This window comes from Euprymna scolopes, chromosome 36 (genome assembly GCF_053919585.1).
Source record: "Euprymna scolopes isolate OS-2025 chromosome 36, ASM5391958v1, whole genome shotgun sequence".
Taxonomy (NCBI): domain Eukaryota; kingdom Metazoa; phylum Mollusca; class Cephalopoda; order Sepiida; family Sepiolidae; genus Euprymna; species Euprymna scolopes.
The window spans coordinates 10389158-10412416 of record NC_136517.1 but is presented as its reverse complement, the minus strand read 5'-3'; the positions used below and the strand labels follow the sequence as shown (position 1 = coordinate 10412416).

General features: G+C 35.2%; 1 protein-coding gene across 20 annotated transcripts in view; it reads right to left on the bottom strand.

The window, feature by feature from the left end:
- LOC145260330 (echinoderm microtubule-associated protein-like 2) overlaps positions 1-23259 on the bottom strand; it is a 488936-nt gene that overhangs the window by 232594 nt on the left and 233083 nt on the right. For 14 of the 20 annotated variants that reach the window (XM_080118228.1, XM_080118235.1, XM_080118233.1 and 11 more), the window contains one exon: positions 1155-1307. In XM_080118228.1, the coding sequence (XP_079974354.1) occupies positions 1155-1307 (153 nt within the window). Of the gene's footprint in view, positions 1-1154; positions 1308-15427; positions 15482-23259 lie in introns of all 20 variants that reach the window. The other 6 variants (XM_080118230.1, XM_080118223.1, XM_080118222.1 and 3 more) reach the window with 1 other exon arrangement.

The window sequence follows — 23259 nt, the reverse complement described above, 5'->3', positions numbered from 1 at the left end:
CTGCACCCAAATATGCAAATGATTTGTTTTGCTGACTAATCAAGGATAATTAAGGCTTGATATAAGCCCACATATTTTGGCTATACAATACTGCAGCTGTTTTAATGGATTTTCAGAACATGGTAGCCGTCAAATTCAATGTAAACAAGTTCTTGTTGAGCCTCCCCATAAATAATCATTCTACCCAATTTACACCATTAACGATTACTGCATTACCATCTTAAATCATTAACCCTTATACTTGAGTAGCTTTTGGGTCTCGATAAGTGGTAACTCCCAAGTAAAAAAAAAAAAAAAAAAAAATCCTCATTGCAAGCCTTTCTCCTTCATATTTGAATTCTTCGGACTACTGTTCACATCTTGAGTGTTATTTTGATGTTTTGGTTGATGTAACCATCGACTTTCTGTCGAACTTTGAAATCTACAGTATTTCAAATGGAACCCTTTATTTAATCAGCACATTCAGTCAACTTAATCTGCCAAGTTCCAATAGTTTTTTCAATTTTGACCCTTTAGCAACTATTTTTACCGGCTAAAGACCAAACCGAATTTGTTTCACAGACTCAAATCCAAGATATCAAGTTTCAAGTCTGTAGACCAAAAAGTTGACAGGGGTTTGGTAGAAACCGTTTCTCAAACAAACAAACAAGGTCACTTTTATATATAGAAGTCATGTCAGTTTTCTTCTGAAGATACTTATTCCAACCAAATTCATTAGATTTTTTTTTTCACATTCATTCAAAATATTCTATCAAAGCAATCTCTCTTCATTATCATAAAAAAAAAATGTAATAAAGATTTTCCCATCCTGAAGAAAATCTAACTTAGAAACATTTCAAATTCTTGGCAATTCCTCATCTACTGTACTTTTGAAATTTATTTACAATCCAATAATTTATCAATACACATGAGAAAAAAAAATGATTAACCATAGTCTCTTATCCCATTAGAGAACACGAAGCATTATGCTAAATGGTCAGTCATTATCGTAATGATCACATTTAACTTTAACAATCTTATTTAAAAAGAAATATATAATTTGGTTAAAAAATGCAACACAAAGTATAAAAACTCCAGTAGTGCCAGGTTACACAACAAGCAAATAAATGTAAATAAGACTAAATCCTATTTTGATGGAATCATTTAAGATTTACCTCGACCAGCTTCTTGGAATTGGTTAAGCTTTCGGATGACATCAGCCAACGCACTCTTTAGGCAGACAATCTCATCTCCTTGTTGTTGTACTCTTTTCTCCAATATTGCAAACCGTTCACCAAGCGTTTCCTGGTCTTGGTCAAGTAAGCCATCTGTGAAAAAAAAAAAAAAAAAAAAAAAAAAAAATGAACAAACAAGAATATTTCCAATAAAAAAAATAAAAGAAACAGTAATCCATAGACACTGCACAGGTGATCCGTGTAAAAAAAAATTTTTTTTTTTAAAGTTCATAAACATGGAAGTCTATACAACTGATTTTATCACAATTTCTTGTTGGAAATAGAATTTGGCATCCTTAAAAACAATTGAATTTTCAAAGTTATTGTTTGCATAATGTGAACAAGCCAGCTAAAATAGAAATGTAATGAAAAGCTCATAAGAGCAATTAATGATACATATCAATACAAGAAATGTACTGCAAACAGTGTTTAATAAACAAACTTATGCGATACTGTTTATTAAGTATGACATTTGTGAAAGGATTTTTTTTTTATGTCACAATAAATGACTCTTAATGCGTCCTGTCTGAACTTAGTTTATTTTAAAAAGAGAATGAGACTGCTTTTCACCCTTCTCCTACCGAAATTAAGTGCCTGGTAATTGGTCAAAAGAAATAGATTACCCACTCAAATGAGGCTATTTTTAAGACAAAGGGAGATAATCTATTTTAGAAGACAAAAGTTATGTATTTCTTTTTAGGAATTTTTTAATTCTTCCCCTTATGATTTAACGTTACAACTTTTGATTTTCGAGTATTAAAAATAAAAAGTTGTTTTCATGATGGGCAGCTGTCGAATGTGAAAATATAGAGCGTGTAAGGCATCTGAGAACATACATTATTTTCGTTACAGCTGGAATATTATTTGACTTTATATTTTCTATATTTCAGAATTATCAATGGCAACCTTTAATCCAAAAATAGATTTTAGATGCATCAAGGGTGACCAATTATACACTGCCCTCATCACAGATTTTAGATACTTTTTTTTTTTTTAACAAAGGAGTCACCACTTACTAAGGCCCGGAGACCACTCGAGGATAAAGGTTAACGAGTGTACAGTGGTCAAAGGGAATATCATCATAATCGTTAGCAGTGGAAATTATTACTTTCAAATTGATATATTTGTAAAATAGTAAATAAAAAGCCAAAATTCAAAAAGGCCTACGTAATATTGAAAAGCAAACTTCATAAAAATATTTTTTTTTTAATAATTACTAAATAAATATTTTTGTAAAATAATCAGAAAAAAAGCCAATTTTTGAAAGCCAAACTACTTAAAAAAGCCCAAATTCGCAAAATTTAGCCCATCTGGCAACCCTTACATGGTCAACAAATATTCATAGTAATTTTGTTTTTTTCTTATGTGTTAATCCCGAGCTACAGCAGAGTCCGCAACACATATACTAATTTTTTTATATTGGAAAGTATTTCAGTCACTCTGTATTATATTATGTTTTTGTTGATGCCAATATTACAAAAGAAGCTGTGCATGCGTGCCCCCCCTCTTGTGCTGCATGCGAGATGATGCCACAAAAAATAGTAAAGAAATGATGAATGTGAAGAGCCAATGTTGCCATCATATTTTTGCCAAGTTTCAGAAAAATTTAATGGATGGAGCAAAAGTGTCATTTTTTTTTGCAATTTTGGACCATTTGTGACCCCTTTTGAGCTCCTGGGAATGCCGAATCCCAGTGAAAATAGCCAAACGGTGCAGTTTTACACCTTAAGACATATTTGAATTCAGCACCATGGAAAACTACTATATAGGTATACATATCAAGTTATTGAGTAATATGAAAAAGAGCTCCAAAAAGGCATGTTTTTTTAGCCCTAAAAGTCCCAGAGGGATGTGAACCAGAATTTTGCCAGGGTTACCCATACTGAATTTATATTAAAAACAATAGTCTCCACATTTGGGCAAGTTTCAGGAAAATCAAATAGATGGATCAAACGCTATATGAGGCAAAAAGTGTCATTTTAGGGCATTTTTGACCTCTTGAGTCCTTGGGGATGCCAAATCCCCGTGTAAATGGATAACGATGCAGTTTCAGACCTTGACACATGTATATTTGAGTCAACCACCGTGAAAAACCACTATATAGTCAGACATATCAATTTTTTGTTGAAAAATATGAAAGAGCCACAAGAGTGGCGTTTTTAGCACTGAAAGTCCCTGGGGACACGAACCAGGATTTTGCCAGGGTCATCCATACTGGATTTATATTAAGAACAATGGGCTCCACATTTTGGCCATGTTTAAAAAAATCTAATGGATGGATCAAAAGTTATGGGGCAAAATGTGTCATGTTTTGACCATTTTGGGGCATTTTTGACCTCTTGGTGCGCAACGGGAATTTTTTGTAAAAAAAAATTTTTTGACTGTGCATGTTTAATGAAATACAATTTATGGCAAAATTTCAGTAAAAACTAATGGACGGTTATTTGGCAAAAGTCCGGACTAACGAACGCCACCGAAAACATAGGTCTGCCTCAGATAAATTGGGGGACTAACAAAGGATTTCCTTAATCTGTGGAGCTGGGGATAAACAAAGAACAACAAGCAGAAAAAAAATTATGTAAGAATATCATTTTTCACTTTGTGATATTCTTTATTTAATCAAAGTCCCACAAAGTAAATAAATCATTTGTTTGGTAAAATTAGAGCAACAAATGAACACAGCATGAGGCACAGCATACTAATTGTTATTCCCCAATTTCAGGAATCATTAAATTACATAGAGACTTGTATAGTTACATCTAAACATTGATGTAACAATTTGTGGCAGTCAGAGCCCCAGAATCATAACATTTTTTAACATACTTTTGCTGATACACTTTTCGTCATACCATCGTGTTTGTTTTGATTTATACTGACCTGCAAGGTTACAACATGAATCTATCAAAGTCATTTTTTCTTAGGGGTTTGCATCACACCAGCTGAGAACTACAACCTGAAACCGGCAGATTTTAGTCAACCCCTTATAAGCAAGTACTACACCATAAAACTCTTCCAATGAGAACATTCAAAGGTGCTACTTAAAATTGAGTAACGAGATTTAATTGAATTGTGGAGTTTTGTCTCTTATGCAGACATGAATTATGTGCAAATTATTACATTATATATTTGTCTATTGTACAAGATGTATGTACTATAGTATATAAGTTATACATTAGCATAATATATACAAATGTATTTGTAAAATGAAACTAACTTTCAAAGGTATAAAGTAAAAACTGAAAAATTATAGCTAAGTAACAATGGTAAAAGCATGTTTATCACCTAAATTTCTCTTGTAAAACCGAGAAAACCAAGAAACTCCTGCTCTTATCCCTGAAACCAATATTCAAGCTATATTTCTTTGCTATTTATGATTGGAATGTAAATTTTGTGGTAAAATTGTACGATGAAAAGTAAAAAAAATCACTAATTTCTAGACAATTACACAACCTGAAAATATGAGAAACATAAATATTTATCAACCGTCTTTTGTTCATATCAATTTTGAAAAGTCTAACAAAACAGGAAAATATGTAGACTTACATTTCATAATGAAGTAACGCTTGACATTTTTCAGTGTAACAAGTATTTGCAAGAAAACGTGGTATGCTTGTGCCTTCAACAAATTAATGAGAATAGATACCGATTATATATATATATATATATATATATATATATATATATATATATACACACACACACACACAAACAACCGTTGGCTTTATTTAAACAAGAATATTTATATATTTTTATAAACAATAGCTTTTGTGAAAAATGCATGACGTGTGCATATGTACATGTATGTTATTTGCTGATCAGCAGTGATATGAGATTAAGTATTTTGTTTAAAATTGTTACCAAGGTAATTAATGATTTGCAATGTTTGGGCTTACTTCGATAATGCTGGATAGTACACAAAAGTTCATCTTATTACAGAATCGGTTGCATGTGTAAAACACTTCGAGTGAGTTTTGTTATGAACGTATTTAAGGCTTTTATTTTTGTTATAGTAAAATGTTCATTTTATGTGAGGATTTCTATTGGGGAAAAAAATCAAGTCTTTAGTTTAGATTTTTTTTTTATTTTTATTTTTTTTATTTTTTTTTTTTAAATGCTGAGCGTTTTAGTTGAGTATAAGCTATGGATTTTTGTTATAGTGGTCGTTTAGATTCAGCAGAGTGATTACTATTTTTGAGTGAATCTTCTCTTGAATTGCATTTTTACCAATTTTTTATTTTTTTTATTTTACTTCAGTCAAAATTCTCAAAAATCAAGAAAGGGAGCCCTTTTTGGAGCTAACACTTGATCTGAGATGTATAAATAGTTTGATATTCCTTTACATTTCACTCTTATCTCTCAAACATTAAATTAGTAAAGTTATGGATATTACTTTTCCTCTCACTTACTGACCAGTTAACTAAGCTATGGTATGTCTTTTTTTCTTTTTGGTCTCTTAATCTTACTGGATTCCAGGACAAGAATATATCTAGGTTAGTAGAGTATCCAGTGTTGTTACTATAGGCAACATCAGAGAACGTGCACCAATCCTCGTATAAGCCGGCATATGGTAGCCATACCTAAACGATTTTATTTTGGCTTTGAATATCATGTTATTTTGAATATTCAGTCAGGACTTAAGTGTAAGGGAGGTATCCTCATGGTAAGATGTCTTGACAAACCCCAGTACAGAGACTTTAGGCACTCCCTCAAGGACAGTGTTTAGTAGGCATTCTTAACTAGGTAATTGAGGTAATTTTAAAAGGGGGGGGGCAAAAGTTAAGAGAAATTTTGAAATGTCGTTTGAAGTGAGATCTATGTAAAATAAGCAAAGAAACTATTTTCAGTGAATTTCTGAATGTGTCTGATTAAATTTTGGTTAGTCTTGATGGGGCAAGCGAGAGTACAACAGTAACTGGATAAGTTTTCCGGCTGCTTCTAAATCTTAAAATAAGATATCAATAGAGATCAGGACTAAATTTTAAAATCTAAAAAAGCAGCCAAAAGTAAAATTTTCTTTTGTAACAATCCGGATCAATATACGCCATATCACCTTTGAAATTTAATTCTTCAAAATTCAGAAATACTGAATAAATAATCGAAATCTTAACATAACTTAAGAGAACTGCTTCCTTTATATTAGGAAATCAAAACCTAACACGAAATTAGAGGAACTTATTCCAAAAATGTAAAAAATGCCAAGGAATTCAAATTAGCAGAAGTTTTTGTTGCTATTGTGATTTGAGTGTTGTACAATTTTTACAAATCATCAAGTGATTGAGTTTGTGACGCAAGTAGATTTTACTGAAAATCATTCATCACCGAAAAATATGATCCAATTTTTATTCCTTTTACTAGTGCACCATACAATAAAAAATGATTGCATAAGCATAATTTTTTTCGCCTATGTTCACACTTGCTATGTATCGAAATAAATAAAATATTCATGCATACATAAAAATGTCAGTAATTCAATTTCTCATACATAAAATCATCCTTCCTGAGGACCTAAAGAAAAAAAATCTATTGTTGACTACTGTAGAATAGAGAATTTCTTCCTTAATTCATTTTGTGTGCTATGGTCTGGTGAATGTGAAGCCCATTCAGGATCACATGTCATACTGAGGAGACGATCACTAAAGTATCCCCCTCAATGCTGAGCAGCAATAAAACAAAAACTGCAATAAAATAATGAAATTTAGACAACGTCAAGCATAGCCTGAAATTTGTTTGTACCAAACAGGGGTAGATTGCAGAACTTATACACGATTTCTTTTTTGACTAGGTTTCTTAAGCGGAATGTCTGCGATAGCAAGTGAATTCTTGGCATTTGGCAGGATGCCCCATCCTCAGCTAGAACAATAAAAAAAAAAAAAAAAAAAAAAAAATCAAGAGAAAAGTGAACACGAGATCAATTGTGAAAGTGTTTCTTAGTTGATTAACACCCAAACCACTACACATAAAAAGCTTCATTTTTTTTTTGTAATAATCCCCTATGTGAATTGTCTTTAAGGGGTTTATCAATTACAATGTCATGAGTTGAAAAAATTAGACTGGTCCATTTAACAGAAAAACCTTTCATTTACTTTTCACTGCATCTTATATTCAAAGTTGGAATTTAATGTAAATATCTCTGACTAACTCAATTAGCAGCAAAATCGCACCTCTTCACTGTAGAGATGCCAGAAAACTTATTACTTCAATAGCTTTTTTCTCCTGGGACCGTTTGACTTTCCTAAAATTCTCCTCCTGTTCCCTTGACTGTACCACCTTGCAGAAATTTAAATGTAATGTGAACAAACATCTTGCTGCACAACTCCAGACTTAGATTAATCAAACCCCTTTTTGTTTCAATGGCCAGATGCTTTGTTTGGAGTAATTTTTTTATTTTTATTAAAAGAGAAAACAAATACCATCGAGTATATAAATACGGTCAATATGTTAAAAATCAATTATATATATATATATATATATATATATATATATATAACCAATTAAATATTGATTACCTCCTTTTAAAATTTAAGAAATAAAAAATATTGAAAGCGTAATAGAGAAAAGTTTAAATTAAAAAAAAAAGCGGAAAAGCGCAAACATCGCCAACAGCAAGTGAAGCTTAGCGACAGCAGTTGCTATTTTATAAGAAACCCATTTGTTTTGAGTGTTATCGAAAAAAATTTCTAGGTCATAATGATAAAAATTCGATATTTTCACAATTCTAATACAAATTGAACAGTTTTAAATAATTGAATCATAATCTGATCTAATCAAGTAATATAACTCTCTTAATCTTAACTCTCCAATTCTTTTTATTTAATTTACTACCAAAACTCTCTGGCAAATAAAGTATTTTATACGAAATATGTGTGTAAAAAAAAAAAAAGTATATATTACAATAATCTAAGAATTCCATTTTTAGTTCGGTACTCATTTTAGGACCAAACTTTTAGAACATACAAATTTGAGCGAAATTACTTTCAAAGATTTCTTTAACTTTGAAGGATAAGCTTAAACATGTGTGTTGGTTATATGGACTACCTCACACACAAAATATCTGATTCAACATAATAAATGAAACTGGTTGTATCCTTCCACTCCAGATTTTCACGGTATACTGAAAGCGGATACATCAATATTGCTAATATATATCAGACAATATATAATATATAATCAGACAATATATAATATATAATCAGACAATATATAATATATAATCAGACAATATATAATCAGACAATATATAATATATAATCAGACAATATATAATATATAATCAGACAATATATAATATATAATCAGACAATATATAATATATATCAGACAATATATAATATATATCAGACAATATATAATATATAATCAGACAATATATAATATATAATCAGACAATATATAATCAGACAATATATAATATATAATCAGACAATATATAATATATATCAGACAATATATAATATATAATCAGACAATATATAATATATAATCAGACAATATATAATATATAATCAGACAATATATAATATATAATCAGACAATATATAATATATAATCAGACAATATATAATATATAATCAGACAATATATAATATATAATCAGACAATATATAATATATAATCAGACAATATATAATATATAATCAGACAATATATAATATATAATCAGACAATATATAATATATAATCAGACAATATATAATATATATCAGACAATATATAATATATATCAGACAATATATAATATATATCAGACAATATATAATATATATCAGACAATATATAATATATATCAGACAATATATAATATATATCAGACAACATTGCAAATATATATCAGACAACATTGCAAATATATATCAGACAACATTGCAAATATATATCAGACAACATTGCAAATATATATCAGACAACATTGCAAATATATATCAGACAACATTGCAAATATATATCAGACAACATTGCAAATATATATCAGACAACATTGCAAATATATATCAGACAACATTGCAAATATATATCAGACAACATTGCAAATATATATCAGACAACATTGCTAATATATATCAGACAATAAGTATATAATTTAAAAGACATTCCAATCTACGGCTAAATACAGATATCACTTAAATATGATTAGGTATTATAGACATAAAAAAGGGGCCATGGTTGCTAATGGATTATTGAGTTTCCCACGCACGCAAGAGGTGTAGGTTCTGTACAAGTTGAGTTTTTTTATAGAAACTAAAAAAATGCTTTATTCAGCATCACTATCATCTTATCTCATTTAGTCTGGGGCCCTGCGTCTCCTGAAAATCTGATTTTCAATATCGACTCCATTCAAATTCCATTGTTGAAGCTTCTTGTTAATTTTTTTGCATCAGTTTTGTTGGGTCATTCCATTCTTTTCCACCTTCAAGATCTTTGCATTTTTTTTTATTAATCCAAGAATTGTGCCTCTCAATGTAACCAAACCAACCTAACATGACGGTTAGGAGTGTACTAAGCTTTGGAATATTCAACTTTGCCAACAGGATATCAGAGTTGATATGCAGAGTCTAATCTGAGCTGACATTGCATATCCATTATTCACAACTATAACAGAAGCTACACACATATACATAAAGCTACCAACTTTGTTTTGGACTTACCAATTTACATTTGTTATTGTTGTACTATGTTATTAGCAATATAATAATGCATTTAGTTACAATTTATTTTTTTTAATTATTTAGTTCAGCTTAGGCGATTGCTAATATGAATCCTTTTTAGATAATCACCTAAAAAATAATTAGCAAAGGGGGATAATTCATTTTAAATTGAAAAATATAATAGAAATTATTTTGCTTTCTTTTTTGTACCATGTTATTGTTATTTGAAACACAAACGTAGTTTTGTGGCATAACAAAATAAAATTCAGCTCTATGTGATACTCTTTGGGAGGTTGAAGATTCAATACTCAATGCAGGTGACACTAAGAATATAATGAGTATATTACCCCTGCGGATTAAATAAAGGGTTTTGTTCAAAATTCTGTACAGATTACCAGAGTTTTACATGTGAAGACGTTCAGAGAATACAGATCGTTGTTGTAAAAACTGACAAATATTAAAAAAATGTAATTATGATGTCTTGAAAAAGGTATGATCCATGTATTTTTTTTATTTATCTTTCAACCAATATTCTCATTTTCAGATGGAAGTTATGTACTTCTATATCTTTTAAATATACTCGACTTTCTTACAAATATCAAAAAAAAAAAAAAAAAAAAAATTATATATATATATATATATATATATATATATATATATAATACGTCTCCAGTCATACTTCTCAATTATGCCATGGCCTTTAATATCGTTTTACAAGGGAAAATGATAAAAATCATAAGATTACATATGCGTTATATTTCGAAATCAAAAAAATAATTTGACATTCAATAAATAATGAAAATATTTGTACAGTGCTCGACAAGTGCACTACAACTCAACAGAAGCGAACATACACGTGTAGATGTGTAAGGGATGGATGGGCACCATGTGTAGTTTTAGTGAAGAGGATGCAGTATCTTGGCAGCCAACATCTGATATAGAGTTTATTCCATGATTCAGCAATTCTGAGCTTGACTTTTTTTTTTGTAAAATAATTTTATTATATAGAATTCCACCCTATAAATCTGAACTCTGCATAGTTTTTTTTTTATTATTCCTTTGCAGCAAAAATTATTTTCATCATTCAGAAAAATTTGTTTTGTGACTGTTACAAAAATGGCAAAATATCCAAAAGAATACTTCAAGCTTAAACAGAGCTTTGTCATCAAAGTTTTTGTGACTTAGAGGTGCAAACCATGTAGAAGAATGTGATGTGTACAGAGAGAAAGCTTTAGTCCATAGGGTGATTTGTAGAATTAATATAAGTATTGCTCTTTCTTCTGGAAGGTCAACTTTCACCATGCCTCATATTGCAGGAAGAACCGCTTTTTCATTCCTTAGAATGTAGGTATGGGTCCCCTCCAAAATAACTTGTTTGGCCACCTCAAAAAATGTTGGCATAAAACCAAGTTTTCAGATGACGAAAGGTATCAACAAATATGCCTAAAAACTGCAGTAATGTAGCAGTTGTTTTAGATTAGCTTTAAAATAAAATATTTAATTCCAACAATCGGGCTGGCATGGAAGGCTCTAAACAATTTAGATATAAGTAGGAGAGGGACGGCTTTGCCCAGTCATAAAATACACTTAAATATAATTTTTCCAGATTTCGTATATATTATTGTGAAGTCGTGGTTTCAAAAGTATTAAAAAAAAAAAGTAAAAACAAAAAAAAGTATTTGGGTGCTATCAGCTAGAATCGAAACCAAAACTGTAGCATTAAAAGCTGATGACGTTACTACTGTACCAGTGTGATACGCATATGAACTGATTAAAAATAAAGATGAATGCACAAAATATCTAGTGAATTTCTCAATTTTAACCCCTTAAAAAATTATTTTAACCGACTAAATACTCATAAAAAGAACAGTCCATAAAAAAATCCAATCATTTGAGGCCCCTAGCACCGTTCTGCGACTTAGTTTCGGAGAAGATACTTGGAAAATATAGAGACAGACAGAGACGTATAGCTTTTCATATATTAGATTTGGAAATCAAAACTGAACACAAACTTGAAATCCAGTTCTTCAAATCCACAGTTAAAACGTGTTTAGCTGCATCGGACAGAAAGCTGTGCTCTTTTAAATGAAAGGTTCAAAAGGCTTGACAGCATCTATACAAGAATGTTCAGAACAGTGTTAGGTGTCACTTGGACGAATAGAGTAATAATTAACGATCTACATGGAGAACTAAGTAAAATAACAACAGTACTCAAAGGCAAAAGATTAAGATTTATGAGGCATGTGTGGAAAAGAAGGCAAAAGTTTGTGTGCCAACTACTGATGTGGAAACAAAAACAGAAGAGAGAAAGACTAACAATTAGTTAAGAAATCACACTGGTTGTCGACAGAAGAACTAAATAGGATAAAAATACATGGAATATAGAAGATTCTAGTCAATGACATTCGAGCAAGCACGAAATAACTAATTTCAATATGGAAGTTTCCTTAAGTAAAGAATTTCTACTAGGAATTAAGATTAGAATTCAAGTTAACCTATCAAAGAAAGTGATGTCAGAATTAGCTAGTCTGGTCCCTCTTGGGTTTTAGTCTGCAAAACAAACGGACGTGTTTTTACTTCTCTCACACATAGAAGAGCATGTTAATGTGTAATCGTCTAGAGAGGAATTTTAAGAGAGAATAAAACATTAAAGTCCAAATTGAATTTGTTGTTCTACAACTTTGTCCACAAAATAAATCACAAGATCGCTACTGTTATTACAGTGAAAGAGGCCGACGGCTGCTATCAATATCACAAGAATTATGTTCATAGTAGATGCTTGACTGAACTCCAATCTCTGCTCGATACCTCATAAAAAATTCGCAGCGATAACTCGCCTAGCTACAATTACAGCAAAAAAAACTTTCTCTTCTCTGTATGGAACTTCCAAAGCTTTTCCTAGAATATTCCACCTATAAAAAAATTCTTTCCCAACAGTCTTCAACAGTCTTCAACAGTCTTCAACAGTCTTCAACAGTCTTCAACAGTCTTCAAGTCTAATACAAACAAATACTTGTTGAGCCATAATCTTGGAAAATCAACCTTTAATACTTTTCTGTCCATTTCACCCAATGTTCCCAATCCTCTTGGGGTGGCGTTCATTATTCAACTGAAAATCTCTTTAATCCTTAAGTGGCTCCCAGTCCTTAACAAGTGGTTACTCATTAGTATCAAGAGAGATCAATTTCATTACGACAAATGTGTCAACACAAAATTTCTGCTATAAGAAGTGTACCAGCAAGATAGTTGTTACAATAGGACAAAGACTTCTCCACATAGCAATAAAGGTTTATGTTAAATGAATCCAAAAGCTGGTTTTTCTATCAGAAAAATCCGTCACAAAGAATGAAGATTGAAAAAGCAAAAAAAGATTTTCTTGGATGAAATATGCTTCAATTTATGCCATGACCATTATTCTTTGAAAAAGTACAACTAGAAACATGGGCACAGGGTGACGATTCCTCCAAAAATGTCAACCAGGAAATCATTAAAATTCACCATCCTTTCTGCAACTGATTTGGTTGGAAATAAATTTCAATGTATGCCAAACTTGTCTGCCAAGTTTCAGAATCATGAAACTGAAACAATCTTTGTCTTACTACCATCCAATGATAAACACACCTGGATACGACATGCAGGATCTACAATGATTCTGTAACACTTCTCTTTTGGTACCACCTTTATTTGGGCTACGATGTCCCTCTTCAATTCAAGAATTTGCAGATTTTTTTAAAAAATAAAAATTAGCTTGAGGATAACCTTACAGATAAAAATCTAGGAGGAGATTAAGGCCCACTGAGTATGAAGTCCATTTAAGATTACACCATTTACTGATTACCAAAATGACTTCATATATTGAACAGCAATAAAACAAAAACTGTTGAATATTTACGACTGAAATGTGATGGACAAGTCAGTCATAGATTGAAGTTTATTTTGGTGAAAATGTGCTGGCTTACTTTAAAAAAAAATTTTTTTTTTTTTTTAAATATTGCTTTTTTTTTTTAGGGTTATTACAATTTGTTTCAAGTGTATTCGAGTCTGTTGCAAATGAATGTCACATTTAAAATTCTTGCTGACAATAACATGACAATTACGACACCTTCACTAGTTCGATGTTCACTCAATTTTTTTCTGGCAGGCACTTTTTCGTTTTTTTTCAACTTTTGGTTACGACGGTAAGAAAACCTAGTGAATGTGTTAATATTGTAAATAGTTCTTGTCAGCAAGAATTTTTGAATGTGATATTCATTCACAACAGACCAGAATACACTGGAAACAAAATCGAACAACCCTAAAAAGCAGCCTTTTAAAGGTAAGTCTCCCGGCGGTCAACCAACACGCTTTCACTTATTTTTACCAAATATGGTTGGATTGCAGAAAGGAATGCGAATGTTATTAACGATTACATGGGGGATGGCATGTGTGCGTGCGTGAGAGGAGGGTCACCGTGTACCTTTACGGTACATGGACTCAAAACCATTCTTAAATTTTTAATTTTCAGTTAAAGTCCATTAACTAAAAAATAAAAAAAGCTTAAGTTTGCTATACAATATGCCTTTTTAATTTATTTTGACATGCAAGCAAAAAGTGTGCACACAGATTTTAATTTTTAATCTTGAATACAATTAAGTACTGTTCGTATTATTTGGATTTGTCCGACTACTATTCTCAGCGTGTCATTTTATCAACGCTTTGGTCGATGTAACCTCTGACGCTCTTCAGGTGTATCTTATTGAATTCAGGAATCTGCACAGAATTTCTAACAGATCCCTTTATTTAATATTAAGGGGTAGCATGCTCTCATTCCATCAGCCTGGGTTGAAGTCTTAAGCAATTCACAATTGTATTTTGAGTGTTGCCTGCACTGAGGATTGAAGTAACTTGCAATTGAATTTACCAAGTACCTTATCCACTATGCCATGGGTCCTTGCATGGACTAAAAAGGTTCCATTCAAAATTCTGTGTATATTCCAGAGTTCAACAGAACAATTTCAGAGTTTAACGATATACACCTGAAGAAGGTTGAAGGTTACATTGAAACGTTGTGAAAACACTGAAGAACGGTATGCCGAAAAATCCAAATAATCAATCCTCATTTCCAAAATTGAGAAACAATAAAATATTTATCAAATAAGATTTATGTGCTTAAGAATAGACATTTTTTCTTATAAGGCCACTTTAACATAACTTAATTATCTTAAAAATGTACAAAAGCAATAAAACAAAACATGGACAGAATGAGCAATTAATCCCTAACAATAAGAATGTAAATCACAATTCTTTAAGCGACAGAAAATACAATTTTTTTTTAATTACACAATAGAATAAACAGAAGCTGATGTGACAAAACAAATTGGAAGCAGGGGTAGGGGTTTCCTGGTGTGAAGTTAAAAAGGAAAAGCTATCAATGACAACGACAAAACTAGACTGACACCACTAAGAAAAAAAAGCATTTGATTTTAATTAATGGATCCCAATAATAATAAAAAAAAAATAAAAAAACACTGGAGGGTGAAAAAAAAAAAAAAAAAAAAATAGCTGCGGTTATTCTGCATATAAACTGTTTACCTGTGACGTCATCAGGAGATTTGATGAGGCTTGAAGGTCTTTGCGCCAAAACACCTATAGCGAAAAGTTGGGAAATAAAAGGAGACAAAAAAAAAAAAAATCCTCAGAAGTTAAATTAACAAGAACCCTTTCATGCCAATAAGGAATCCAAAGAATAATCAACTATAAAAGAATTAAAGTCTTTATTAAAAAAAAAAAAAAAAAAAAAAAAAGAAACAGTAGTCGATGCTTATTAAAAATTTTAAAAAAAGCAGGACATTAATTCGTATTAATTGAATTCGTCTGTATTCTTTTTTCTCATGACATTTCAGCCAATCTAACCTCAGAGAAATCTAAAGAATAACCACTATTTATAAAAAGTGTTGAATAGTTTGTTAAAAAAAAAAAAAAAAAAAAAGTAGTTGATGCTTACTGTAAAACATGCAAAGAAAAAAAAACAACAAAAAAAACACAGCAGATTAACTCTTATTTGAATTATTCAGTTTATTCTCTTTTTTTTTTTTTTTTTTTTTTTACGTTTCAGCCAATATAACCTCCAACCTTCTTTGGTGCATCTTTTCGAACTGTACAATCGTACAATCTGAACTCAGGAACCAATCTGCTGTCCCATCCATAGCCTTGAGCCCTTGGAGGAGCATAGGCCATCTACAACTTTGTAGATGCTTTTGTAGCGAGGAGTTCTTTTTACAGGGTGAGGGTGCTGACTCCACGCCCAACCTTCCCAGAAGGTACATACAGCGTCTAGCCTTCTCAAATGGTCACCCATCTGGTACTGGCCAGGCTCAACGTTGCTTAACTTCGGTGATCTGGCGAGAACCGGTGTGTCAGCATGATTGTGCCGTACTCAATCTCCTGTGCACCTACTAAATTTTTCTGAGGATGCAGAGAAATGATATTGCAAATTTCGCCTGTCTGCTCATCCCTTGGCTAACATTCACATTTGCGGTGACTTCAATGTCCATAATGTGGAATGGCTGACCCACTCAAATAAGACTGATGATGAGGGGAGGTTCTGTCATGATTTTGCCATTGCCTATGACCTCACTCAGATTGTCCACGAGCCCACCCGTGTGCCCGATACTACCGGTCAGTACGCAAGCCTTCTAGACCTTTTTCTATCCACTTCCCCTGAGCTATGCTCATGTTCCGTTCCATCTCTGGGATCCTCCGACCACTGTGTCGTATCAGTTAAGATAAAAATGAAATATAATAAATCTACAGATGTACCCCTCCACCGTACTGTATACCAATACTCTATGGCGGACTGGGATAGCTTACATACATTCATATCTGATCTACCTCTCCATTCCATGTTTAAAAAGGATGTGTCCTCTATAGTATCAGACCTGACCGAATGGTTAATTGTAGGCATAGACCAATTCATACCATCCAAAATATTCCAACAAAAACCTACCAGCCAGCCATGGTTCTCCCCTGAATGTGCTGCTGCCATCGCACACAGAAATCGCTTTTTCCGTAGCTACCAACATAATAGATGCACTGAAACTAAAGCTGCTTTCAGAACTGCCAGCAACCATTATAAAAGAGTAATAAAAAATGCAAGAGAACTATATGCTCAATCCGTTAAATCCAAAGTAGCTGAGCAGCGGCTTGGTTCCCACCAGTTCTGGCAAATAGCACATAGGATCCTTAACAGAAACATGCGTTCTATCCCAACCATTATCAATGGACTAGAGGTCATCTCAACAGCATCCGACAAGGCCAAACTATTTGCCAAAAACTTTGCGGCAAATTCTACCCTGTGTGACGAAGACCAACAACTCCCCATATTCCCTCCTATAACAGATAACACGCCATGCAACATACAAATATCTGTGCGTGAGGTCGCCAAGCTAATCAAGAACCTTGACTCCAATAAAGCAACTGGTCCCAACAGTATTCCAATTATAGTGTTAAAAAATTACAACCAGAACTTGCCCCCATACTTACCAACTGTTTAAGCGTTGCCTTGAGGAGAAGTGCTTCCAACACCCTGGAAAACCTCATCAGTATGCCCTGTATTTAAGAATTCAGGTGATAAGTCATCTCCCTCTCAGTACAGACCAATAAGTCTCCTGTGTGTCATGAGTAAGTTGCTGGAATCCACAATAAATAGAGAAGTAGTCAACCACCTCAGCAGAAATAATCTTAGCGACACGCAATATGGTTTCCGTTCTGCTAGATCTACAGCAGATGTGCTAACGGTTATATCTCATAGGATTAGCGAATCTCTCGACAAAGGCTTCATTTCTAGGGCAATTGCTCTCGACATATCAAAGACCTTCGATAAGGTTTGGCATAAAGGCCTACTACACAAGATTTCCAGCTACAGTATAACTGGAAATGTTTTCTCGATCATTAAGTCATTTCTCTCAGATAGGCTCATAAGAGTAGTGGTTGATGGGCAGGAATCAGAGGCCCACAGTATTAATGCTGGAGTCCCTCAGGGCTCCATAACTGGGCCCAACTCTTCCTGATCTACATCAATGATCTCCCAAAACACATACTAAAATCTTTCGTTGACATCTATTCTGATGACACGACCATCTATGGCAACACATCAAAGGCTGTAAATGATGTTCTCTCTGATTCTCTCTCCTCTGATCTTGAGCACATGGTACAGTGGGAAAGAGGTGGCTGGTTACCTTTAATGCATCTAAGACCAAGCTCCTATCTCTACATCATAAACGCTCTGATCCCCATCTGGCATCAATTGAAATGGATGGCTCTCGTCTAAGGGAGGCCCCAGGTTTTGATAAGCTTCTGGGTTTGACCTTTACACCTGATCTTAAATGGAACACGTACATCAAGTCTGTGGCCGAGGTCGCTGGGAAAATGGTGGGATCCTTCTACCGCTCCAGAAGATATCTCACTAATGATGCAACTATCTATATAAGAGCCAAGTACGTCCAAAGATGGAGTACTGCTGCCACATCTGGGCGGGAGCTGCTAAAAACAGCCTATCCTGCCTTGACAGAGTATAAAATAGACTTTGTGGCTTGGTGGGGGATGCCCTTTTCTCTTCCCTGCAACCTCTTTCCCACAGAAGAGACGTAGCGAAACCACCGTCAATAATTTTCCCCACTCCCTATCTGTGCCTAAATCAAAACAGATACCATGAACAAAGCTTCTTTCTTAGAACTGCACACCTGTGGAACTCTGTTCCGCTTGCCTGTTTCCCTCCAGACTTCAAGTCCAACACAAACAAATTCCTGATGAACCGCCCCCCTAAGTAATGACACCTTACCAATTCTCCAATACTATTGCTACACTATCCCTTTGATTACTGTACACACAATAACCCTTATCCCTGAGTAGCCATTGGGCCTTGATAAGTGGTGAATTCCATGTAAAAAAAAAAAAAAAAAAGAAGTTTGTTCAGACTCCCGGTTATTGAAGGTGTCCAACTGCCGTCAATTCTGCATGACAATCGCTTGTAGTAGTATGGACGCATTAAACAAAGCTCTGGTTGGAACAACAAATGTACACACATCTTAATTGAGGATGATTGTAGAAAAGGCAGGTCAAAGGTGACCTCAAACAATAGTATGGAGTGAAACGATAAAATTGTCGCCCTAGAAAAGACCTGATTCCATTTCCGTTTGATAAAAACCGGTTTTCTGTTTTGTTACAGACCATCTACTAGTTGGCCAGTTGTGTCCAAATCCCAAGAGCGATAGGAGCCTTCTATCATGTCTGAAAGTGATACAATGTTTAACGAGAGAGATCAGAAATATTCTACTATACAACTCATGCCCTACCGATCCAAGTTATAACAACAGGACCATTGCCAGCACCCTCAAAATGCATCGCTGGATTGCCAAAAATAACAGGAATGTGCCCAGGGTGATGAAGTGTGGTTTCAATTGAGAGCCACATCATGCCACCTCACACCTCCGAAGTCAGCTTGAAAGTCAACACCAAAGTGTACCTGGATGTGCTGAAGAGTGTGGTGATCCTCTGGTGCAATCAGGTGGCCACTGGCAGACCCTATTAGCAGACCCTCCTTCTGTCACAGCTCTCCTCCCCTTCTCTGACCTGAACCCACTAGACTACTTCGTTCGGTCATACGTAGAGAACATCACCAGCATAACTTCCCACAACACCAAAGCCAGCCTGATCGCCGCCATCCGCCGAGTATTTGCCGAGCTCCCGCCGGCATTTGTGGACCCGTATCAAGGCAGTGATTGAGGCTGAAGGCAGCTACATGTAATAGATGTTAGCTCTACTACATAAAGAATATGGGTAGTGTGTTCTCATTCTGTCAGCCATGAATGATTAAAAGTGATGTTTTTGCATATACCATCAAGAAGAATGTCTAGCTATTGCACCACTATTGTTCTAAGAAATGGCATTAGAACTCACAATCACCGAAGCCATCAATGTGGATGACGCAATTTATATTCTGGCCTCATCAAGAGAATGTTCAAGCATTGCTGGAGCATGTAAACTATTTGTGTATCTATACAGGAAAAGGAACAGCAAATAGTCCTTTCTAAATGTGTTCATAACCTGAACTAAGCAGGGGTTTAGATCATTAGCATGTCGAAAACCAACTTTCTTACATTGGCTCAATGAAATATGTAGTAAAACCAATACAAATCGAGAGGAGATGGACAACTCAAAAACTCTCCATGGAAATAATATCCAGAAAATATGACATTAGCTCAAAAATCTGCATCAAACAAGGACAACCCCAAAACTCACCACAGTTTGTCTGAAAAGTTTTAAAAGAATATGTAGTTCATATATCAGCACAGTATTCAGGAAAGACTAAACTCTGAACGCATCTTGTGGGAGGCAAGCCCTCTACGAAAAAAAAAAAAAAATCTTAACTATAAGCTGTATGCATAAGATTTTAAGTCTATCATATATGAAGAGCTTATTGAGGAAAAAAACAAAAACAAATAAGGATATGTAATCCATACGACATCAAAGCAGTATTTAGTAGAGACTCAACTCTTTAAAAAAAAAAAAAAAAAAAAAAAAAAAAAAACACACCATTTGTTAAAATAAGGTTGTTGTTGATTCTTAAAAGGCTGACTAAAATATGGCAGAAGTAAAGATATTCAATAAAATTGTGAAGAAAATTTTCATTACTTTTCAAAAATTTTCAAAATATTTTTTTGACAATTTGGATTATTTTTTTATTCTTACTTTCACAACGTTTCGGACGATATCACCTCCGACCTTCTTAATTATTATCAATCATTATTTCCCTAAGGTTTCGGACTAATACATATTGCTAACTTAATTTGCAACATAAAGACAATTTTCAAACTTACTACCTATTATTTCAAATAATAACCGAATCACTTGCAAACTTTTGGTAAAGAAATAACAGATTCGTGATTTTTTTTTTTTTTTTTTTGCTTTTTATTTTAGGAAATATTTTAACTATTTTACACACAAAAAAATAAAATACAACTTAATGCTTTCTTATTTTGAAAAGACAAGGGCAAAAATATTTAAGCGTTTTATTCAATGGCATTTAAAAACAAAACAAAAACGATATGAAAGCGGGGGGGGGAGAAAGCTAAAAACTAAAAATTAAAAATGGAAATTGACATTTAAACTGAGAAAGTTATCAATATAGATTTCCTGAAAATCAGGAAAAATTTTAATTGGAAATGATGGAAGTAAAAATAAAATGACAAAAATGATATAAAAACAAAACTAAGAAATTAAAAAGGTAATTGACCTGCGGACAGTAAAGACAAGACAGGAGAGACAGAGCTCTAGATCAGACAAAATGGATTGGGTGTGCGGACAGATAAGCAGGGAATAGAATCTAATGAGACGCAGAGAGAGAGAGAGAGAGAGAGAGAGAGAGAGAGAGCGTGCAGAGAGAGAGAGAGAGAGAGAGAGAGAGAGAGAGAGAGAGAGAGAGAGCGAGAGAGAGAAGAGCGCGCAGAGAGAGAGAGAGAGAGCGCGTAGAGAGAGAGAGACGCGCGGAGAGAGAGAGAGAGAGAGAGAGCGCAGAGAGAGAGAGCGCGCAGAGAGAGAGAGAGAGAGAGAGCGCGCAGAGAGAGAGAGAGAGAGCGCGCAGAGAGAGAGAGAGAGAGAGAGCGCGCAGAAGAGAGAGAGAGAGAGAGAGCGCGCAGAGAGAGAGAGAGAGAGAGAGCGCGCAGAGAGAGAGAGAGAGAGAGAGCAGAGAGAGAGAGAGGAGAGAGAGAGAGAGAGAGCGCGCAGAGAGAGAGAGAGAGAGCGCGCGAGAGAGAGAGAGAGAGAGCGCGCAGAGAGAGAGAGAGAGAGCCGCAGAGAGAGAGAGAGAGAGCGCGCAGAGAGAGAGAGAGAGAGCGCGCAGAGAGAGAGAGAGAGAGAGCGCGCAGAGAGAGAGAGAGAGAGAGCGCGCAGAGAGAGAGAGAGAGAGAGCGCGCAGAGAGAGAGAGAGAGAGAGCGCGCAGAGAGAGAGAGAGAGAGAGAGCGCGCAGAGAGAGAGAGAGAGAGCGCGCAGAGAGAGAGAGAGAGAGAGAGCGCAGAGAGAGAGAGAGAGAGAGAGAGAGAGCGCGCAGAGAGAGAGAGAGAGAGAGCGCAGAGAGAGAGAGAGAGAGAGCGCGCAGAGAGAGAGAGAGAGAGAGCGCAGAGAGAGAGAGAGAAGAGGAGGAGAGAGAGAGAGAGAAGCGCAGAGAGAGAGAGAGAGAGAGAGAGCGCAGAGAGAGAGAGAGAGAGAGCGCAGAGAGAGAGAGAGCGCAGAGAGAGAGAGAGAGAGAGAGAGAGCGCGAGAGAGAGAGAGCGCAGAGAGAGAGAGAGAGAGCAGAGAGAGAGAGAGCGAGAGAGAGAGAGAGAGCGCAGAGAGAGAGAGAGGGAGAGAGAGAGAGAGAGAGAGCGCAGGAGAGAGAGAGAGAGAGAGCGCAGAGAGAGAGAGAGAGAGCGCAGAGAGAGAGAGAGAGCGCAGAGAGAGAGAGGAGAGAGAGAGAGAGAGAGCGCAGAGAGAGAGAGAGAGGCAGAGAGAGAGAGAGAGCGCAGAGAGAGAGAGAGAGCGCAGAGAGAGAGAGAGAGCGCAGAGAGAGAGAGAGCGCAGAGAGAGAGAGAGAGAGCGCAGAAAGAGAGAGAGCGAGAGAGAGAGAGAGAGCGCAGAGAGAGAGAGAGAGCGCAGAGAGAGAGAGAGAGCGCAGAGAGAGAGAGAGAGCGCAGAGAGAGAGAGAGAGCGCAGAGAGAGAGAGAGAGAGAGAGAAGAGAGAGAGAGAGCGCAGAGAGAGAGAGAGAGAGAGAGCAGAGAGAGAGAGAGAGAGCGCAAGAGAGAGAGAGAGAGAGAGCGCAGAGAGAGAGAGAGAGAGAGCGCAGAGAGAGAGAGAGAGAGAGAGCAGAGAGAGAGAGAGAGGAGAGCGCAGAGAGAGAGAGAGAGAGAGAGCGCAGAGAGAGAGAGAGAGAGCGCAGAGAGAGAGAGAGAGAGAGCGCAGAGAGAGAGAGAGAAGACGCAGAGAGAGAGAGAGAGAGCGCAGAGAGAGAGAGAGAGAGCGCAGAGAGAGAGAGAGAGAGCGCAGAGAGAGAAGAGAGAGAGAGAGCAGAGAGAGAGAGAGAGAGAGCGCAGAGAGAGAGAGAGAGAGAGAGCGCAGAGAGAGAGAGAGAGAGAGACGCAGAGAGAGAGAGAGAGAGAGAGCGCAGAGAGAGAGAGAGAGAGAGGAGAGAGAGAGAGAGAGAGAGAGAGAGAGAGAGAGAGAGAGAGAGAGAGAGAGAGCGCAGAGAAAGAGAGAGAGAGCGCAGAGAGAGAGAGAGAGAGAGAGAGCGCAGAGAGAGAGAGAGAGAGAGAGGAGAGAAGAGAGAGAGAGAAAGAGAGAGCGCAGAGAGAGAGAGAGAGAGAGATTAAGAGAGAAGAGAGAGCGCAGAGA